The sequence below is a fragment of the Diuraphis noxia genome, unplaced genomic scaffold (genome assembly GCF_037042655.1).
Source record: "Diuraphis noxia isolate RWA-SAM2 unplaced genomic scaffold, SU_Dnox_SAM2 contig0009, whole genome shotgun sequence".
Lineage (NCBI taxonomy): Eukaryota > Metazoa > Arthropoda > Insecta > Hemiptera > Aphididae > Diuraphis > Diuraphis noxia.
Window position 1 is genome coordinate 1,478,682 of NW_028301719.1, and position 23,698 is coordinate 1,502,379.

A 23,698-nucleotide genomic window follows, 5' to 3' on the forward strand; every position below is an offset into this window, starting at 1 on the left:
TTTTGGTAACTAACCAATATAATATAATATTACTATGTTCAATGTTTATTCGATCTTATGTTCACACACAATATGTTCGTTCACACGAAAAATAACTACCTATTTCTTTTTATTCAAACATTTTTTTAATTTACACTAATTTAATAAACTTAAAACTATTATAACTTATATAATATAACACATACTATTATACTTATACTTATATACCGTGCTATTGATACATTAATTTATCCCCATTTCCTGCTATTTAGTATTCCTTTGTCTGCAATTCAAAATGGCGATGGCCGAGTTAAGGCACCAAATACACATGCAAGAGGTAGAAAAAAAAATCAAACTATTACAGATGAATTGGTTCATAAAGAACTATGAACAAGCTACTAATAATCATCCTGATAAACCCAAGCCAACCGTTTCGATCCAATCCACTAAACTCATCGACGAGATTCGAGAAATGAAAACCCTGATCAAAGACATAAATGGCAAGCTAGAAGAGTACCATAAGAGGATAAACGTGAAAGAGTCGAAAAAACCAGACGAGAAAGCATCAGAAAATGTCGAAACAGACATTTCATATATGTACCCTGTACGATTCGATATCGAACAACAACTGTATAACGGTATAAGATTATAAACTATATACAAATAGTAGTAAATTTCTATACCTACAGAGTGGGTCATTTAAGTTTCCATACTTAATATTTCTAATAGTTTCAAAATGTATTTTTTTTTACATGATTTGATGTCATTTCAGAACAACATTTCTGGAATAAAATATATTTTCCATGGTTATAATGATTGATTTTTTTTTAATAACATACATTTTATTAATCCCATTCCAAAACAAAATATTATTTAGAATATTTCAATCTATAAATATCACATTTAAGTATAATTAATAAAGTATACAATTTTATAAGATTAAAACAATAGATAATATATACAATTATACAAGTACAAAGGTACCCTACTGTCCCTACTACCTACACTGCAGCGTAAATCATTTTTTTTTCAAAGCTATAGTTGATAAATATTTTTAAAAATACAGCATAATGGTGACGATTAAACCAAATATCAATAAATTAAAAACATTTCGTATTTCGATTCATAACACTATGGGCCGGATTTTGTGTTGTTGAGTAAAACATGTTTTGCATGTGCTTACAAATTCGCTCCCTAATCATATTCCCTAGCAAGTGATTAACAATAAAATGTTTATTTATGTCGAACATCCGCATTAGACTTAAACAATTGCAGTTTCTCTCATAAAAATTAAGACCATATACATGCAAACACCTGTGACCTGTTGTATGTCCATCGATAAATATTAGTAAAAACAAAAAAAATAATAACTACAAAATCAATATGACCAAAGGAAAAAAAAATTAAAAGTAAAAACCTGAATATTTAACTCGGGTTTTGATTAATTCGGATGCAAAACCCTGCCTGTCTGCCGTCATCCATACTGTTTAAACAATCTAATGAATCATAATAATAATAATAATAATAATAATAAATAATAATGAGTGTTATGCGTCGGTTTAGTAATTATTTGGTAAGGTACCCTATAGGTAGATCGTATATAGATAGGTATTATTTTAATGTGTAAAACTATAAAATCAATATGATATTATTAGCTATATTACGATTGGTAGGTAATACCTAGGTAAATGACAATTACAAAAAAAAAAATAATTATAATTTGTACCTATACATATACACGTATATTATTGTGCAGGCATAAGCAGGAACGAAGAAGGCCGATATCGTTATTTGAAAACGAGAAACACATTTTCGCCGGACGAAAAGTACAGGGTGTGTCCGACACACAACTTTAAGTACGGATGGAAATTTAATGAAATGAATCTCAGCGTGGTACCAAAGCACGGTAGAAGACAAGTGTTAAAGAAAGCTATGTACAGTGTCCACGGTATTACACTATATGAAAAGCATCCCACTCAAAGACCACCGAATTCCCGCGGGAATTTGGAAATGGAGTCTTTATGAAAATAAAAAACAGTTAGATACTTTTTAAATGAATACGATTTTTTTTTCTGTTCTTTTTTTTTTGTTTTCATAATATTAGCAAGTTTACGATGAAAAACGGTATCAAGTAGGTACCTACATATTTTGCTGTAACCTTGCAGGTCAAAGAATATGATAATCCCCATGTTTTTCGCCATGATAACTTGTTTAACCAATATTAGGTACTATTGTTAATTTCTAAACACCGTGAAATTTTCAAAATATTTCTACCAAATTTCAGGCACTTTATAGTTTATACCAGCGGCTCTCAAACTTGTTTTTTTCACGTACCACTGATGATTAAAAATATCGACAATATCAACGATTAGGTATACCTATACGATATCTTATTTATTGACTTATTTTCCGTGAAATCTAAATCTGAATTTTATCTGAATGTTAAAAAAAACACACGACATTGTGAAATCATCGATACCTACGTTAAGAATCTAATATTTGTTTTTAATTTTCCATCCTATCACCATGCGGCCTTTCGCGTACCACAGTTTGAGAACCGCTGGTTTAAACCAACCACAAACCGATTTACGTAATCCTACAACATTTTTCGGTCTATAACCGATGTATATTATATATAATATGTTAATGACAAACATTACTACAGTATCTAATAGGTTGCTGATTCAGTGACAAAATTCTAAAAATGTTAAACAAAAAACCATTTTTCATCTTTAAAAAAGTAGATTAGCTTCTATTGCTATACCTAACAGTCCAGCCGATGATGATAGACTTGTATGAAATTAATCAATATAATGTTCGGTCACCGCCTAAGATGCTGTTTTAAACATAGGTACACATGTGTATTGTTTATTAGTAGTCTACATTTATAATGATTATATAATATGCAATAGTCTAGCAACTGGCTTGTTAAACATTTTATGATTAAATGAAACTAAAATATTTATTATTATGACGTTGGCGACAATTACAATTATTGTTTAATATTATCCGAGAAGCAATTAAAATTACCACTGTAGAAATCAAAATATGTCATATTTTATAATACAACCGAACAATAGTCACAGAATAATAATGAATGCAATGAATTTATAACACAATGATAATCAAAAATTGTTTTATAATATGACAATATTATATACATTGTTAACATACAAACAACATTTATTACAATAAACGTAATACCTATATTATGGTAATATATTTTATATCTAGTTAGGTACGTAGTAGTAAAACTTGGAAACAATTATCTTTATTCAATAAAAATTTATATTAGGTTATATAATATGATATTTATAACATTTGTTTAAAAAGAATTATTATAAAATGGAATTTATTTTATTTTTATTTATCGAAACAAAATCGTAAACCGTAAAAAAAAATTACGTACATTGAACAGCGAATACATACAGTGAAAACTCTTTTTAATGTAACTCGTTACAACGAAAAACTCTACATATATTACGTAAATAACATTAAGTTAAAACTAATAATGGTTGGTTTGATTTAAAACCTATTAATTACTCTCTATTACGAAAACTCTGAATAACGAAAGAAATCACATGGTCCCTTCAGATTCGTTAAAGAGAGTTTTCACTGCATTTATTTAAAGAACAAGAGCCATCGCATCTAAAAGAGATTATAGCAATAAATTTAGTTATTTTAACTTTATTATCGATAGGTATATCGACATATCACATAAACAATAAGCTTAGACAATGAACGATGTGATGTAGGTATCTAGTGTTTAATATTAATATATAATTAATAATTCATATATAAATGTATGAATAAAATTGTATTAAGTTAACAGTTTTAATGAAAAAAATTGTTTCTATGACAAAATATCAAAGATTTTCCAGTTTTTAAGAGCTTAAAGCACTAGGAGCTACCTCTGTAGCAGCGGTCTTTAACCTTATTGGACTCATAACCCATTTCATTAACTATTTATTTTTGAAAAAAGTTGAAATATAATGTATTAAAAATGGAAGTTAATTTTTAATCAACAGGTTTGCTGCGTTTCATACATGAGTGAACTTAGCAAATGTACTTAAATTCTTAAAAATTCAAAAATTTTAATTTTAACAAACTACTTTCATACTCATGAAATAAAGCTTATAGGAGACGGTAACAAAACTCGAACAATTAAGTCCTAACACTCACAAAATTGATGTGTATTTAATAACAAGGACATGACCACGATAATTGGTGTCATTTAGCAATCTAAATGACAACCTTCTGGCATGTGAACGTATTAATTCATTATTATGTATTATATACATTTAATCCACTTTGTACAGTTAAGGTTGAACTAATTAAAGACCACCACTAAATAGTCTATAGTCCATAGTATAATGGAAATGTATTAACAATCTAATAGTAGCGAATAACAGAATTGCCATAAATTACAGTTATGTCATATACAGAGTGCGACAGTCAAACCCGACGATTTTAACAAGAATTGGTGGGCAGGGTTAAAGTGGTAGAGTTTTCGGGAATGTTCTCATCGCTTTTAAGTACTCGAAATTTAGTAATCATGGAGCATTGGTCGAGTGAACAGCGTGCGTTCGCGGTAAAAGCGTGTTACAAAAGTAATGATAGTTGACATAGCGACATCCAGTGGCCTGCTCGTTCACCGGATTTGACGCTTCCTGATTTTTTTCTTTGGGGTTATTTGAAAACCAAGGTGTTCGAAAATAATCCACCAAGGACTATTGTTGACTTGAAGGAGCGAATTCGCCTTGAAATCAATAACATAACCTTTGAAACACTTCACAACGTCATGGGAAGCTTTGCTGTCAGACTCTCACAATGTGTGGCTAACCAAGGAAGGCATTTGCCTGACACAATCTTTAAAAAATGAAGTTTTTAAATATTATAACATAAAATTCCACTTGTGTACTTTTTATTTGTTTGGCCAAAAATTAATAAAAAATTGTTTTTCTATTTTATTTTATTTTTTCAAATCGTCGGATTTGACTGCCGCACCCTGTATATCGTACAATTGAACGAGATGAGTTTTTATTTAGCTACCAAATCGATAATTTATAAAAAATTTACTTTTATCATTATGTTTAAATTACATTTAAAAAGCTCAAGGGTTTGCTCGATAAAATGTATACTTGAGCCACACTACAATTAAATTTATAATAATTATTATTATACAATAGTCTATTAGTACATACATATTATAATATTTAGTATTACGTAATACACAATTAATACTAAATAGTTTCCATTTTATTTGTATTTAACTTTATTTTAACTGCATGGAACTATCATATTATTTTGTTATTAGTAGTAATCCAAAATGTGATGTTGGTGGCGTATGGAAAGGATAAACCGGATAGAGCGGGGAAAGCGAAAGAAGAAGTACTTATTACAGTGGGAGAAAAAAGTACAATCATAGATGCAATTAGAGGAAGACGCTGGAAAATGGTTGGTCATGCCCTGAGACACCCAGAAGAATTGCACAAAATAATATTAGAGGGTATGATAGAAGGGAAGGAAACTGCCGGATGTCCCCAGAACTCTTATACAGGACAAATTAAATGCGATGCAAAATACAAAACCATTAAAGAACTTAAAGAAAAGACGAGTAATCTGTTAGAATGGAGAATTGGAGTTTTAAACCAACCTTCGGGTTGAAAGAAAAAAATTTAGTAGTAATGACATATGAAAACTGAAAAGTTAAATCGATAGTTGTCTTAAGATAACAAAAGTAATATAATATCATTATTATTGGTCATTTTAAATGGCACACCACTTATATGTAAAGTTGCATAAACAATCACAAAACGTTTAATGAATCAATAGTAATCTAATAGTCCCTTAAACATGATTTAAGTGGCCCATTACATTTTATTAAACCATTAAATTAATAAATTTACTATGCAACCCTGAATTAGAGTAATAATTTTACAGACACTATGATAAGTCATAAATTTTATGAAGAGGTATAAAATCAAAAGATTAAATTTAATGTTTAAGGGAAATACAAAATTACAATAATCGTTAAAAACACATAATATAATGGTGTACATACATACTAACAGACACACTAAATCAAGTAAATAGATTTTTCTCAATGAACGATAGTCAATAATTATAGAATTAATAATAAAAATATAATATTAAATTTTCATAATATATTTTTGATAGTTACTGATTACTATCTATGAACCTCCGAGCAAACCCATAAGTTCAAAAAGTATCTTACAATGTATATAGTCGATTACATAGTTATTTTCATATAGTATTTAATTTTTAGGTAAACTATTATTCACAATTAACCTTTCCCAAATATTTACTAGATTTAAATATCTAGGAAACTACTATTACAATGTTTTTAAAATTAAGTTTCTAAAACAAAACTTTGGAAAAAAAAATTAATAAAATATAATATAAACAAAAATTGAGCTAAATAATGGATATAAAATCCATATAGTTAATTAACAACCATCAATGGAAGAGTACAGAACTAGGATCTTCGTTATCAACTTGTTTAATATAACGTAAAATATCTTTTTTTGTAATAACTCCCAAAAGTCTCCTGGAAAATCAACATAAGATTCAAAAGTTTTAGGAACAAGTTTAAAAAATAAAATTGATAAATATAAACTACAAACCCATTGTGTGTAACCAATGTTTGCCGAAGTCCTAATTTTCTGAACATATCAACCACAGTTTCCATAGGTGTTTGATCGGTAATTGTAATTGGGGCCATATCCAGAATTTTCTTTAATTTTAAAGGAGGAGGCATTACTTGTTGAGTTATGTCGGTAAAGAGAATTAAAGATTCAGGTAAAAGTCCATCAATGGTTCGTTTAGCATTTTCTGAAATTATTTTTACAATTGTTATTCATAAGACACATTATATAAATGAATAAGTTGAACATCACCTAATGCCAATTGTAAATCCCTACGTAACACATATCCAACAAGATATTGAGATTCTCGTGACACCACAACCGGAAATCCATTATGTTCAGTTTCTTTTAATAATATTTCAGTATCTTCTAGTGACATTGAAGACTGAGTGAGAACGTTCAAATTTTCAGCTCGACTACATTTAATTATAATAATTATAAATTACAACTAGTTTTAAATGTTTGTATGTACATTTTTTTTTACTTTAATTTTTTCAAATTATTGTTATTATTATTGATTAAAGAAAAAAAAAAATGTAAATACTAACCGAGGCTGCATAACATCAGCTGCCAATGCTGTGTGAACAATATCTTCTTTACTGTCCAAAAATGGATAACCATTTAACTGAATATGAGCATCATACATTCCTTCTTTTCCCAGTGCATCACCAACCCATTTGCTGGCCATGACAGCCGCCATCAATGGAACAATGTATCTGACACCACCGGTCAATTCAAACATAATGACCACTAATGAAACTAAAAATTTTAATTTAAAATCGTTAATTCAATTTTTGTACTGGGTAATTTTCAATTTTTAATACTCGATAGTAAACACTGAGTAATATTGGGCCCCCGCAATAACATGTTCAGTGGGGCCCATTATCTTCTTGAAGAATACATTCATAAAAAATTGTTACCAGTCATTCGGGTTACTCCTCCTAGAACAGCAGCAGCACCTACCATGGCATATAAGCCAGGAGTAATACAGCCTTCTTGGCCAGGTAATCCACAACTGTTGTCGAAAAACCATAAATGAGGGTGTTTGGCAGCTAATTGTTGCATCAAAATACCAACAATACGGCCAGTGATGCCGCCCATAGCTAAGCTCGGAATAAACAGACCACAAGGTACCTGTAAAACATAGTAAGTCATTATACACATAACATCAGCCAAACATTTACAATAATAACATTAAATATTTTTGATTCTTATACCTTAATTCCAAATGTAAAAATTGTAGTGACTAATTTCAATACAAACGCCATTGATAGAAGTACCATAGCTGTGTACACACCGGGTCCAGCTAAATTTGCTTTGTCGTTTGTATAATCGCTAAACATCATAACACCAAATTTTAAAAATTCAAAAATTTAAATGTCATTTAATATAAATTCTCACCACAAACCATCATTACTAGATACATCACATTGGCTGAAAAGAAGATAAATTAATTGACTAGTTCCCATGCGTGTATATGGATTGGGATATGAGAGTATTGCTGTTACAGCTGTGAGTAACAATACTTCCATGACTGGATATTGTCCAAGAATGGAGGTTTTACGAAAACGACACCATTTAATATTGCATTTGATAAAAACAGTTGCAATCACACCCTAAATTCAATGATTGTATAAAACTTATAGCGAAATTCCATATAAATAAAAAATTAAACTTAATTACTCCAATAATTCCCAATCCAATAAATGGTATAAGTTCAAAAAACATCCATGGCCTGTGATATTCCACGTAGAACATTACAGAATGTTCATTGCCAAATGGATTGATTGAACTAAGCACAAATGCAGCAACGAGAGCACAAAAGAATGAACGCCATAGAGTTTTCAATGGAAAATAATAGCTAACCTTAAAAAAATATAAATATATTTAAAATAGTTTAATTACTTTGACCTTTTGTTAGTGGTACAATATTTTCTGAAGACAATTGGTGTATGGGGTCTAATTGTATCCCAATACTGTTTATTGTTTGTAACTATTCAAATAGTTGTTAGTTTGTAATAATTATTAATAATTAATTATTTGTTGTAATTTGTTTTTTATTATTATTATCATAATCAGTTAATACCATGAGAATTAGAAACTGACTGAAAATTATCATTAATATTTATACTTATGGAAAATAAATTTTAGAAAAAATCATAAGTATTAAAAATTTAAGAATCAACCTTGACAAAGTAAATAAGTTAAAAACACAATGAAATTATGTTTAAGTATTTAAGATATAATTGAAAGAGATAAAAAAAAAATATTTTAATATTTCCAAAACATGTTTTTGACTTTGGCACTCAAATTTATAAAGTTAATCTCCCAGGGTACATATATGTCTCTGTATAAAATCTTGAGGTACACATGTACCTAGATTAACAAATAAAGGGTTAATTATATAATTTAAAAATTTGAATTAAATACCTCTTCTAAACTAAATAGGACTCCACCAATTGGAGCCCCAAAAGCAACAGAAACCCCAGCAGCCGCTGCTGCTGATAATATTTCTCTTTTTTTAGCTTCATTTCGGCCATACTTAGGAAACAAATATGATAAAATATTACCTAAAATAGTAACCATAGAATAATATATTCCAATATTAGTATAATTGATTGTAAAAATTCTACTTACCAATACATGAAGCTATATGTACCATAGGTCCTTCTTTACCCAAACTGAGACCAGCCGAAACACACATCATTATTCCAACAGATTTTATCAGTAGAGTCCACTTTCCTAAGTACCCTCTAATTATAAAACCACTTAAAATTGTTTTAATCTGTAAAACCATAATTAAGTTCCATAAATATGTTCAAACCAGATATGTAAAACTTATATGATTAGCCAATAATTAAAAGTTATAAACGTTACATATATAATTTAAGATTAATACATTTCAATAAATGTACATTATACACTGTACATTAATTGAATTTGTCAATACGTCTTAAGAGGACGCCACACCCGCATGTGTTGTCTCCGTCGTACAAGTGCGTAGCATAGCAAATTTTACGCTCAGCAGATCACGATTATCTCCATTAATTTAAAATTTAGAGTGAATTGACTTATTATAAAATTAAAGGCAAGATTATTACCGAGGACATCTCATAGGCTTTTTATTATATTTTAATTTTAAACCGAGTTATGAGTATTTTTAGATATAAAAATAATTTACAATTTTAAAATACTCATAACTCGGTTTAAAATCAAAATAAAATAAAAAGCTTATGAGATACCCTCGGTAATAATCTTACCTTTAATTTTTATAATAGGTCAATTCACTCTAAATTTTAAATTAACGGAGATAATCGTGATCTGCTGAGTGTAAAATTTGCTATGCTACGCATTTGTACGACGGAGACAACACATGCGGGTGTGGCGTCCTCTTAAGAATTAAGAAAATTCATAACCAGAACATAATAAGAATTTGACTCAGGGATGTAGTCAGAAAATATTCACAAGGTGGTGGGCCAATGTTAAGTGTCCTTCCCGAAATTTGTATATTATAAAAAGACAGTTACCAGTATATCATTCCTTCAATATATAAGCATGTAACCTAATAAGTAATAATACCATATTTTATCATTTGGCCAGTAACTAATAAGTGTAATAATTTTAAAAAAATGCATTTAAATACATAAATAAAAATCAAATACAAATATTGCATTATAATAATGATAATAAAATCCAAATATATAATATATAAACACAATTTTTAAATGAAATACAGTAAATTTAATTTAAATACTAATATAAAGTATTTTTATATTTTTTATATATTATGGAAAATCTATTAAAAATGCGTAAACAATTAAAAGCCATTATATAATAATGGACCCCTCTGAATACTTTGGATGGCCTGCCTAAGGACACACATATTATTAAGGTGAGCTAGGCACAACCAGCCCCCTTAGCTACGTGCTTGATTTGACTATAAAAAAAAACTAACAAGGAAACTAACTAATGAAATTAATCATACTTTATAATTAAAAATTAAATCACTGTCCACAAGAAATGTTGTTAAGTAGATATTCTTAGACGATTGTACATTATTTTTTAAATTATCATTATATTATTATACAGACTTATTTTGATAGTAGGCATAAATGCATAATCCTAACAAACTTTATTCATTGGATAAATGTGATTTTTATTTTTTTGCCAAACATTGGTTCTAACTAACATAAATTAATCAACAATGAGTAGGGCAATAATTTTCAAGTTATCTTAGGGTGGGTCTTGGGCAAACGTCAGGAACATGCAGCTATTTAACATGTAATCTGTGTCACTTTGAAAAATGCATCAATATCAAGGACCTTAAAATAAACATTTTATTAAAGGTTTAGTAACTTTTTTTTAAAAAAAATGGCTTTTTCCTACAAAAAGGTTCCCGACCCTTGAGCTAGGGCAGAGGTATTCAAACTGTGGGTTGCGGCTTCCAGGGGCGTCGCGAGAGTTTGCAAAGGGAGCCGCGTCAAAGCACCGAATACTAACATCATACCTAGGTCTTGTATCATTATTAAAAATACTATTTGTAATCATTATGGAAATTAAAATGACACACCTTACTATTCGACCATTTTAAGTTTTATTTCTAGTGCTAAAGTCACTGTTATTATCACACACATAACATATTTCCCATATTGTATCCGTGTGTTGTTTCAATTTTTTCATAATAATTTGGAAGCCGTAAAACTATTGTGAACACCCAAAGGAGCCGCGTGGTGAAAAAATTTGAATATCTCTGGGCTAGGGTATATATATTTATATTTATATATATATAAAAGGTACATTACCTCTGGGACACCCGATCCACATGCATAGGGGGCAAACATTCTGACTAAACCAGCAGCAAGGGCTGCAAATAGTAATGCCCAAGCAATGTAGAATAAATATGAAACAATGTAGGCAAAAGGTCCATAGTTTGAAGAAGTCATCATTTCAGACCAATAAAACCACTGAAATAAATAAAAAAATATAACTTTAACAAGAACAATTTTAATTAATATTTAAACATTTACTTGTGAACAGTTTCCTTTATCTAGTTCAAATGAAGTTTCATTTGATGACCAGCAACATTGTTCCATATTTAACCAAAATGCTTGAGGACAAATACCAAATTTTAGATCTGACATCCATGATGTTCCTATGTCGATTATTGCTGCGACAGTTCCAGTCACAAGTCCCACCAATAGTACACAAAGCCAGCCAGACCATGCATCATGAGCTGATTTTATCTGATAAAATTTTAAAACATTCAATTATATATAGTTTACAAGTAAATTAAAATAATATCGTACTAGATCAATAAATGAATTTTGTTTGCGTTTAAGTATATATCTATGTCGCATCCGATCTCTTGCAATGTCTCGCTGCCAATCAATTGTATGAAAATCTTCATACTGACCAATTCCAGGAATATCCTCAGTTTCACCAGATCCTAAAAATATTTGTTATCAAACAAATAAAATAATAAAATATTAACATAAAATAATGAATGTTGTAAACTTTATCACAATTTGGGAGGAAGTACAAAGGTTGTACAAAGTGAATTTAAGAGCAAATTTTCACTAATTTTTGTGTATTTAAAAAAATACAATTTCTAAATTTTATAATATAAAAACAATATGCAGGGGAATAAAGCAATTATGAAAGTTAACACATTTACTAAATTAATTTTTCCGACTAAAAAAGCAGTCTACCTTACCTCTTAGATAAGTTGTCTTACGATACTCTGCATATAAATTAAGTAATGTTCTACATTTTGTATAACAACACATTTTTACTCAATTTATTTAAGTAATATGATAATTATCTACTAGTATAGATAGGTAAATATTATTATATTATAATTAGAAGTTACATGTTAAATTTTAGAATAGATGAGTGATTGTTTGAGTAATAACTAACACATAAATCATCATATAAAGCTAGGTAAAATTAAAAAATACCATAACATGTGTATTTGCATTACTTGTCTACTATTACTACTAGTGAATACTGAATACTGGTACAGTAAATTTATTTAATTAGAATATTTAGATAATAAATGCTATTTTTATAATAAAACCCAATTAGTTTTATTAATATTTAATATTACATAACAAAAAATTCTATTTAATTAATTGCATCAAACTTATACTCAATTTTATTTCCAAACAATAATCCAATATACTGACAATTTTAATCAGAATAATTAGAAATACTTAGGAATACAATTAAACTTGTAGACATTAATTAGCTTTTTTGGGTGTTATATTATAATATAATTATGAAATTTGAATAATTTTGACCACACATAAGTTCTTAAAATAATTAAAAATATAGAACCACCAATGCAATGTATTTTCTGTTATATATTCAAGTATTATATTTATTTATAAATTTATTGTTGTTACTAGAATAAATAATTATGTTCCACCGTAGAAGAAAAGAAATAATTTAAATATGTTTCATTAGTTATTTATTTAGTATTACAAAATTTGTTATAATCATTTATCATATATTATAATATTATAATTCTTGAATAGCCCACAAGTTATAAACAATTAAAATTCCATAACTTACAATAATTCTTTTTTTTCTTTGTTTAACATAATACAATTTTAAGCTCTAATATAAAACTTAGTATTTAAGCTTATAATATATATAAAACTAAAATCTAAAAGCCAAAAACTATAGCTTTAATAAAAAAGAAAAAGATATAAAACTCACAACTTATAAACCTTAACACATAAGAGACACAACTCACCAATATTTATTGTTCCAGCAAAAATGACATCAATACCTTAAATTATTATAATATTTTAACATAATTAAAATCATAAATGTTTAAAACTATATTCATAAGACTTATTATTAATTGCAATAAGTACATTTATTTTCATAAAAAATATTAGATGTTAGAATCAAAATAAAATTTTTTTATATGAAATAAATGTTGAGCTGAAAATACAAATAATGAAATATAAATATATCATTGACTTTCAAATTTTATTTAAATACCTATGAATATTTCATTACAAACTAAATACTCATCATTCCTATGTTTATTATCAGATGAAAAAGATTCAACGACACAGGATTTTTAGCCTACATTTAATTAACATTTAGATAAAAGGTATAATATTATTATCTATGTATATACATAAACTGATCATAGCTTATAAATAAAAAAAGTTGTAATAGTATTCTTTCATAATAAATTAAACCTGACCCTGTACTTTAAATCAATCAATTCAAAACTTTAAAAAACAAAATATAAAGTGAGTAAAATATTTTTATTTTTTACTTTAGTTAACAAAATTTTAGAAAATTGGATTTTATAGTAAAAATTTTATTTTATATTATTGCTAAAATGTTATTTTATAAGATCATATTTTTGTATTTTTCAAAATAAAAATATATTAGCCATTAGAAAATTGTATACAAAATATTAAATTTTTATAAAATGATTAGTTTAAATAAATGCAAATAAAATAATATGTAATATGATACTATTTAAATAAACATCAAAAATAAGCTACATAGTAGTAAATAACAAAGTATTAACTAATACAATACTTATTAAAAATACTTCACTATCCTCAAAAATATGAAATTAAATATTATATTAAAAAAAATCTTTATGATATTTATACTCAGATAATCCCATTTATGAAGTATATACGTAATTTAATATGTAATAATATGTTTTATATTATATTTTATATAAATCAATAAAGTAATTGAAAGAATAATACATAGTAATAAAAGTTGTTTCAATGTAAAAACGCTAGGTAAACATAATTAAGTGCTATTATTACTAGCACAACAGTACTATTAGGTAAACTTTTAAATCCAATAATGCTATGTTTTTTAATCTATTAAGTACATAGAACATATGTATTGAAATTATAAAAAAGATTAAAGTCAGCAAGATTATTGTCATTCATACTACCTATTACAATTTATTTCTTCATTAGTTTAAAACTAGTATTCTTCTCCTGTATAATAATATCTAGATTCTTGGTACTTATAAATTATTATACAGGGTGTCCCGTGAGGATTTACACATTGCGATATCTCCCGAAAGAATGATGATATCGAAATTCTGGTATTGTAATTAAACTCACAGGGATGAGAACTACAATTGTTTCATATTTTAATTTATTTCAATGTTTTGGTAAAGAAGTTAAAAAATATATTTTTATATTTAACTATTTTCTAAAAAATTAAAGATAGCCATTTTCTAGAGTTTATTTTTCTAAAAATATTGATGTTTCAATATTTTATTTTCATTAATTTCCTGATTTTTAAAATTTTTTTTAGTTTCGAGAAAAATTGCGAATTATTAACACCTTAATGTTATCAAACATGTGATCCGCCGCGCCGCGCGCATTCCCATACATTCGACTGAATACTTTCCGTATTCCTAATAGTTATAAATTTATAATCATATTTTATTTCTTCAAAACTAGAAAAATATTAAAAATTAGGAAAATATTGGAAATAACATTTTGAAACGTCAATATTTTCAAAAAAATAAACTCTACAAAATGGCTATCTTTAATTTTTTTGGAAATAATTAACTAAAAAAATATATATATTTTACAAAAACATTAAAATAAATTTAAAAATGAAATAATTGTAGTTCTTAACCCTGTGAATCTTATTATAAAACCAGAATTTTGATATCTCCATTATTTCGTAAGATATCGCAATGGGTAAATTCTCGCAGGATACCCTGTATACTAAAATAAAATAGTTTACTAAAAGCTTTTATTCATTATAGTCAACAACTTAAAATATACAGAATTTGTAAGAGCAATAACTTATTTAATGTTATCTAGTGATTTCATTATTTTAAATCTATAGTATTTAATGTATTTTTGTTTAAGCAGTGGGGGTTGATTTTTAATATGTACTATTTGATCTTAAAAACACAATTTATAATTTATATTATTATAAATAATGATAAACAGGGGATCTTTTTCTATCAATGTCACCGTTTGATGGCCGTAGTGTTTAGGTAAATAATTAATCAATTACTATATTCAGTGTTTGAAATAGAAAAAATAGAAAGAGAATGTACCTAATGAAATAAAAAAAATTGAGTGACAGAAGATTTAAATTTTTTATTTATCAAGAAATAATTATAGAAGAAATGCAATAAAATGTTTTCTTTAAAGAAAGAGTCCCCGTCCTCCATGTCAATACAAGCACTGACTATATTAACCCGCAGATAGCTCTCACAGTTAAAAAAATCTAACATTCCACTTATTTTTAGAATGACTGTAATCAATTAAATGAAAGATAATCATCCTTCCCCAATGCTCTATCTATATAATCACTGTTGGGTAGTAACGTAAAGTGCGTTACTCGTACTTCAGTAACGTTATGGTAACTTCGTTATTATTATTTTTGGGTAACGCAAGTGTAACTACGTTAATTATTTAGAAGTAACATGTCAGAAGAACGCATTACATTATAAATTAAATTTTTTTTTTTTTCAACTTCACGGAGCAGTTCTTGCCTTCGCATCCGGATATTTATATAATTACAACATTTTCCCAGTATAATCTAATATAATTATATAAATAAACGATTTTGTGTAAATATTATTTTCAATTTTACTGATTATAAATTAGCATTTGTATAAAATAAATATAAAAAAAGATTGATTTAAAATAGACTTTTTTTTTATTTAAAACTTGAATCATATAAAAGTAACATCATTGTAACTAGTTACTTTTGAAAAAAAAAGTGTAACGTTACACATTACTCTTGTACTCTTTAACTAACAAGTAATCTAGTTACCTATTTTATTTTGTAACTTGTAATGTAACTCAGTTACTTTTAAAAAGTAACTTACCCAACACTGTATAGTGTATACAATTATGAAACTAAAGATATCATTAATAGTATATAATATTAAATTCTTTGACTGTAGTTTTCTGCAGTTGAAGGGAGGGGGTTGTCAAAATTATTTCACATATACTGTCTTTAGCTTATGCAATTAATATAAATTATATAAAAATGGAATTTGTATTTTAATGTAAATAATTAAATTAATATATGATTGGAAAAAATCTAACACGTGAGCGATTGTGTAAAATAAAACAAGAGTGATCCTGGGTTAAACATATTATATTACCTGGTAAATTAATTGGTGATCTCTGGTTTAAAGTACGCTCAGTCATTGTTCCTGAAGTTGTAATGTCTATCATATCATCGTCCGAACTTATTCCCACATTTCTTTCAGTTAATTTTTTCACCTATAATTTATATAGAAAGTTATGTAATGCATCAATCTTAAATGTTTATCAATTGTAAGTTACAGAATAAAAAATAATAATTATAAATGTACATAATTATGTAGACACTTACTCTCATATTATACAATTTTCAAAATGTGATATTGAATAGACATCAACTAACTACACGCTACAAACCACCACCTAAAAATTGCTCAACGTATAAATACGCACAATACCAAATCTAATAGTATTATTATTTTTATATGCTATTTATTACTTATCAAACAATAATTGAGTTATAAATTTGATATATTATATTATCATTAAAATAAAAATTTATATAATTATTAAAAAAAAAATAATAAGAACTTTCAAGTATATTATTACTACTAAAAAATAATAATATTATAATTAATTACTGGACTATATTATAATACTCAAATAACAAATAATAATACTATTAGATTATAAATAAATATAAAAACAATACAAAATAATAATGTAAAAAACAAATATTGAAAGATTAACCATTATATTAGGTACTTCAATATTTTCATATTAAAATAGCATAGCAACAACATAATATAGTTAAAATTGCAAACAAATTTTAATAATTTTAAATTCTGATCTTCTATTAGCTTCTGTATATCTATATGCATCTAATTTACACTATATTAATATACTTTTATTTATTTTCTGGTTTTTAATTTTTATTTTCTTCATATTAATAATGTTTTTTTATTAAAGTTCATAAGAAAATGGAACAAAATATAATATAGGTATTTTTTTTTTTTTTTTTTGTAAGGAGAACTCGCGGCAACATAGGCCATTGGGTGTGGGGAGGTACGGTAGGGATTATTTTTGTATGTTTGTTTGTAGGTTTTTAATTGGGTAGGGTCAGTGGTTGACTTGGGGGGGGACGCGGGGGGACTGAGTACCTCAACTAATTTTTTGGATACGCTAGCGTACCCCTACTTCTTAGGTTAGGTTATACTAGGGACTATGCTATAGGCTAGGGACGCTACATTCTAAAAGTAGCTAGAGTACCTCTACTACTTTATCTCCAAGTCAACCACTGGGTAGGGTTGTAACACGTGTTTGTGTAAGTGTGGCAAGGATATGTTGCTAAAAATCCCGGGTGGTCACCCATCCGGGAGCTAGCAACTGCGGCCGGTACGTACGCTCAGTGCGTTTCCGCAGATTGAGCGTACAACCGCGCCTCACCAAGCCACATAATATAGATATTATAATATTGAGTAGAGTTAAAAATTCTATTACCTACTAATTTTGATTAAGATATATTTATATACAGGGTGATTGATTTATCATAAAACACTCATTATTTCTAAAAGTATTGACTTTTTCCAAAATTTTTTTTACATGGTTTCAAGTTGTTAAAAAACCAACATTTTTATTAAAAAAATTATATTTTTAAATATTTTTTATCCTTATCATTTTTTAAGTTTTTTACTTTTTTGAATGACAACAGAGTTTTAATTTCATATCCCAAAGCAGAATATTTTTCTATGTATTTTGATACATAGAAATCGAATTTGGGGCTAGTAGTTTATGAGTTATAACTTTATAAGTATTTAAAGTTTAGACAAGCGGAGTAGTGGACAAACATTTTGCGGGGTAACCCCGTACCACTCCACTCTGCCAATCTAAACTTTAAATACTTAGAACTCATAAACTATGAGCAGCCCCAAATTCGATTTTTATATATCATAATACTTAAAAAAATATTCTGCTTTGGAATATGAAATTAAAACTCTATGTTGTCATTCAAAAAAGTAAAAAACATAAAAAATGATAAGGATAAAAAATATTTAAAAACATAGTTTTTTAATAAAAACGTCGGTTTTTTAACAACTTGAAATCATGTAAAAAAATCAATACTTTTTGAAATAATGAGTGTTTGATAAATCAATCAATCACCCTGTATATTATATTATTTCAAAAAATAATGAATATAATATTATATATATTAATATGGGAATCCATTTACATAGTTTATTGATTGAAAAATAAAAATAATATTTTAATTTATAATCTAAAATATTTTTTAGACATACAGGTTGCCCAGTGTGGATTACCCATTAGCCGTAGAGGGGGACTCACTCCTAGGACAAAAACCAGTTTTTTGTTATTTTAACTATAAACTTAATAAATTATTAAAAATCATGAGATTAATAAAAATAAAATGTTGAGGTCAAAAATTTCAGAAAAATAAACTCTATAAAATAGGTAACTTTATTTTTTTCAATAATTAAAAAAAAAAAAAATTTTTTAAACTTTTTTACCAATAAATTAAATTAAATTAAAAATAAAATGCATGCCATAATTCTTGTCTATTCGAGGAGTCTAATAAAAAATAAACAGATTTATAATATATTTATTATCTCAGGAGATATCACAATGGGTAAATTCTCACGGGACACCCTATATAGTTTGATATTAGTAACGCCCCACAAAATGTTAGATAGGAAAACATAAAGATGATTTATAAATGTATGAATGTAACAAAAAAGTATATTTTATTTATGATCAGTAACCAAAATCAATTAAAATATTTCACAATAAATTCAAGTGATTTATCTAAACTAATTATTTAAAAAAAAAAATTATTTATAGTTAAGCTCAAGGTAAAAAAACAAATTATCAACAAAGTTATTTTCAAACTGACATCCACATTCAACTACAAAAGAAGCAATTTTTACTCGATTTGTCATTAATACCTGTTTGACAGCCTGATAGGATGTAGAAGGCTTATTAGGGAGATCATTTTTTCGAACATTGCTTGTTAATGGTAAATTTTCCATACTTGTGGAGAAACATATTTCTGAATTTTAAAAACAATATTATAATTAGTTTTATAAATAAATTACAGAGAAGTTGTTTTTAAATATTTTATTTCAATAACAGTCATAATAAATTTTTTTACAAATATGATAAAAGTTTTAATTTCCTGTGATAATTCTTCAATGATAAAAAACAGGTAAATTTAGATAGCACATAACTATGTATGTATACAATGATAATATATTAGTACATACCCAAAACTAATTTGGAAAATTTAATCATTCTTATAGTTGATAAAAAAAAGAACAAATAAATAGTTAATGTGCACTATGTCTATTAACTATGACAATGAGTCAATGACGCTGGCCATAATATTAATACATTACTTTCTAACTTCAAATTTTGCAAGTAACTGACTCATTCACTACTAATTAGATTAATATTCAGTTTCATGATAATTAGTCATAATATGACTAGTTTTATTTTGAAGATTTACAATATGTTGCAATAAATCAAATAATGCCATAACAAACATATAAGACACTAAATCATTTTATATCTTCTTTTGCAACTAAAATCTTGTCTATAGCCTATACGCTTACTATATCTATGCACATGTTTTTTTAATTGATAGTATATTATTTATATAGAAGGTCAATAATAGATAAATAAATAATGATACTAAATGGATAAAAACAAGTCAAATATTTAATAACTATAGATGGGTACTTGAAATATTAGTTGAAGTGAAAAATTATGAATATTGGGGAACATTTTCTAAAACACATTCAAAAACAATTAATAATTTTAAGAAATACTAAAAAAAAAAATTGTGGATTACGAACTTGATGTAAATAATAATAAAACAATGATGTAATGAATGCAAATTAATGACTTCTTGGCCAATGCATATTTTAAAATAGTAAATAATTAAACAAATAAACTGCATTGTGGTATAAATAATTACAAATATAAGATATCTATTTGACATTTAAATAGTTTCTTATTGATTAAAAATTTTGGAGAAAATAAAAATGAAATAACGATTAAATCTAAGCATACTCTTTTATTAGTATTTAAGACTGTTGAAGTGAAGAATAAACATAATGTATAAAAAATTCATTTTTTTTATTGATTATATTTTTGTAATTTAGTAATCAAGTATGTTATGTAACCAGGTGCGGATTTAGGGGGGGGGGCTATGGGTGCTCGGGCACCCCCAGTCATCTAGCCACCAACAAATTAAATGTTTATTATAAATCATATAATTTGCTATTTTTCAAAATAAAAATAATAATAATAATAATATCGGTGCTTTTCGTTATCGCCGTCACATACGACAATAATAATAACTATTCTTCATTGTTTTCGAAGTATACTCATTTGTAACAAAATGTGTCGATGGCGGAAAGCACCGATAAGGCGATAACAATTATTATGAAAAAAAAGTTAGCACTTATAAATCAAAACGAAAATGGTAATATTTGAATAAATAGTAAGGTGCAGGGCTCGGAAGTTCTAACAAATGCATATTTTTATTGGTTGGTCTTAAAACATTCAGAATAAGATACAAAATTGTTTCAAACTTATCTAATGTCATATACAAAATTTTATTTTGCTAATTTTTGCATATTTGTGATTTTTAGTGCTATTTTGCTAATTTTGAGTTTTAAGTGCTATTTAAAAGCATATTTTATATAAAAAGAAAATAAACTAAATTGTATTGAATAATGAATATTAAGCTAACGAAAAAAAACAGTACATTTTAGTTACTACTGCCGATCGCACTGGTTATTCTGTTTGTTTCCAATAATTTAGTTATTTTTAAAATTTTATCAAATGTACTGCAGTTATCAAATTCGTTCAAAATGTTCCAGAGCCGGAAAAGTGCTTACTTCTCAAATATGTACTATATCATATTTTATATAAAACTTGTATAATTTAAAAAAGTCTAAAAATTAGTTTATAAAAAATTTTTTGTTAATAAAATTTTAATTTGCATATTTTCCAATTTTAAGTGCATATTAAAGCGCTAAAAATTACTATATTAGTGCTATAACTTCAGAGCCCTGGTAAGGTGTAACAATTTTTGTTTTTGAGCGCCCCCTGTTAAATTTTTCTGGATCCGCGCCTGTATTTAACATAATAGTTAATTTAAGGATAAAGAGCAGTTATGATTTTAAATTAAAAAGGTAAGTACAAACCATCATGCACTGATTGAATGTCACATTAAACGTTTAAAAATAAGAAATATAAAATAAACTTTTTACCATGTAAGAAGTACATAATAATACAGTCAAACTTAGTTAATTTAAAATTGTCAATATTTCAACTTTTTATTGATTCACAGGATTTCCTACTATCATATTGCCCTTGAATAACTAAAACTTTTTACGGGTCCCATCAATATTAAGTAAACCAAGTCCAACTGTATTATAAAAGTGTTACTAAATAACTTCTGAAGTTGTTACATATATATTTCCGGACTTGTTACACATATATTTTATAACATATAACATAATGTTAAATTGAAAAACTAACAAAGATGCAAAGTAAATTATTAAGTGTTATTGAGTTTGATTTGGAATCTATAATATTGAATTAATTAAGGATAAATAAATGGTGTAAACACTTTAAAAGATCGAAGAGAGATTAACCTAAAAAAGGATAATTTTATTAATTATGATAATTTTGATATATTATATTCATATAAAATACTTTTTTGATGTCAGATTAAAATTAAGAAATATACTGATGAATAGGATATTTATGACTTTTGCAAACTAATTGACAATTTAATAAATTAAGTATGTTAGAGGATGTTAAGGATGTTATTTATTGGTAAGTTTTTTAATATAAGTATAAAGTACCCCCACCATTAATTATAAATGTATTGATAAAAAATTTAGTTTTCAATTAAACCATAAATAACCTCCAGTGACTGATACTATCATCAAGAAAGTCTAAGGCCAGTAAAGGCTGTTAATAAAATAATGTTAGCAAATATTTGGAAACTAAATAATATATTATGTAGGTAGGTAATTAAAAGCTATAAACTTCAATATAAGTTAATTACATCAGTAATCTCTGATGCATTTTATACAACTTAGAACTTATTGGCGAACTAGAACATTATCCTATTTTATTCAACCCATATGGAAACCTACAGCAGTAGCAAATAAATATGTGTAGTTGATTTTATAGTCACAGGCATTTGAAGATACTATGCCAAACCAAATAGATATTTAAAAACAGAAAATAAATGAATAAATTACGACGATATTAGTTGAGAAACAAATTGGTAGGGTAAAGAAATTAACAGCATGAAAAATAAATATAAAATTCGTAGAATTTTAATTTAAAATCAAGTCGTGTTATTCAAGAATGCGAATCCAACTTACATTTTATTTTTGAGAACCACAAAGACATTTCTTACTCGTGACGTGATGATCAAATGAATAGTAGGTGTACAAAGATAGGTATTATTATAATAAAGTAGAGTTAATGAGTTATATTATTCCTGTTGACGGAATATTAAAACATTTGAAATATATTGAAAAAGTATAACATATAAAAAAATAGTATTTTAATTATTAATATTGAACAATATTTAATGTTTATTGATAAGATGATAAGAGAATGAATTCGTGTCCGAAGATTCAAAGGCGAATGATTGTCCGTCGGGGTTACACAAAATGGCGTGTTGGCTAAATAGTAAATAATAATATGTTAAACATTTAATAATGTAAAAAAATAAAAATTACACGCGGATGCGGATGAAAGGTATTTTGCAATTTCATTAAATCAAAAGAATTATGATAACAGATACAGAATATGGATATATTTTGTTTTGGTGTAATCATGCATTTTGATAATAAATAGAGTAGGGCAATTATACTTTATTGATGAACGTATAGGTGGTATGGGATTTTTAGGTTTCTACGGGGACTGTATTACAAATTACAATTATTATATGTCTATGAGGTTTTTAATGTCCAAAGGGAT

General features: G+C 26.6%; 2 protein-coding genes across 9 annotated transcripts; one reads left to right on the forward strand and one right to left on the reverse strand.

Moving 5' to 3' along the window:
• Positions 1-112: 112 nt before the first annotated feature.
• On the forward strand, positions 113-2,165 carry LOC149054221 (uncharacterized). Its single transcript, XM_089230547.1, has 2 exons — positions 113-617; positions 1,736-2,165. The coding sequence occupies exons 1-2, from the start codon at positions 275-277 to the stop codon at positions 2,002-2,004; spliced, it is 612 nt and encodes a 203-aa protein (XP_089086673.1). The 5' UTR covers positions 113-274; the 3' UTR covers positions 2,005-2,165.
• Positions 2,166-3,101: 936 nt separating this feature from the next.
• LOC149054222 (H(+)/Cl(-) exchange transporter 4-like) lies at positions 3,102-23,506 on the reverse strand. Of its 8 annotated transcripts, XM_089230497.1 has the most exons (18): positions 23,095-23,505; positions 19,630-19,733; positions 17,022-17,092; positions 16,789-16,909; positions 13,405-13,440; positions 11,954-12,093; positions 11,675-11,890; positions 11,450-11,611; positions 9,285-9,432; positions 9,078-9,217; positions 8,331-8,513; positions 8,049-8,263; positions 7,865-7,982; positions 7,568-7,781; positions 7,196-7,406; positions 6,900-7,063; positions 6,627-6,834; positions 3,102-6,550 (listed from the first exon to the last, which is right to left on the reverse strand). In XM_089230497.1, exons 3-18 carry the CDS (start codon positions 17,025-17,027, stop codon positions 6,460-6,462), a joined length of 2,373 nt encoding a protein of 790 aa, XP_089086623.1. In that variant the 5' UTR covers positions 17,028-17,092; positions 19,630-19,733; positions 23,095-23,505; the 3' UTR covers positions 3,102-6,459. The 8 variants fall into 8 exon arrangements, with proteins under 8 accessions (XP_089086623.1, XP_089086621.1, XP_089086622.1 ...); XM_089230495.1 differs by lacking the exon at positions 17,022-17,092 and having other exon boundaries at positions 23,095-23,506; XM_089230496.1 differs by lacking the exon at positions 19,630-19,733.
• Positions 23,507-23,698: the final 192 nt, after the last annotated feature.

Excerpts from the sequence above, each read along its gene's own strand:
- LOC149054221 (XM_089230547.1), top strand. The coding sequence starts at position 275 with ATGGCGATGGCCGAGTTAAGGCACCAAATACACATGCAAGAGGTAGAA. Across the intron at positions 618-1,735 it reads CGAACAACAACTGTATAACG|GCATAAGCAGGAACGAAGAA; the intron begins GTATAAGATTAT and ends ATTATTGTGCAG.
- LOC149054222 (XM_089230493.1), bottom strand. The coding sequence starts at position 19,975 with ATGATTAAATTTTCCAAATTAGTTTTGG. Across the intron at positions 11,891-11,953 it reads AAAATTCATTTATTGATCTA|ATAAAATCAGCTCATGATGC; the intron begins GTACGATATTAT and ends AAATTTTATCAG. Across the intron at positions 11,612-11,674 it reads ATAAAGGAAACTGTTCACAA|TGGTTTTATTGGTCTGAAAT; the intron begins GTAAATGTTTAA and ends TATTTATTTCAG.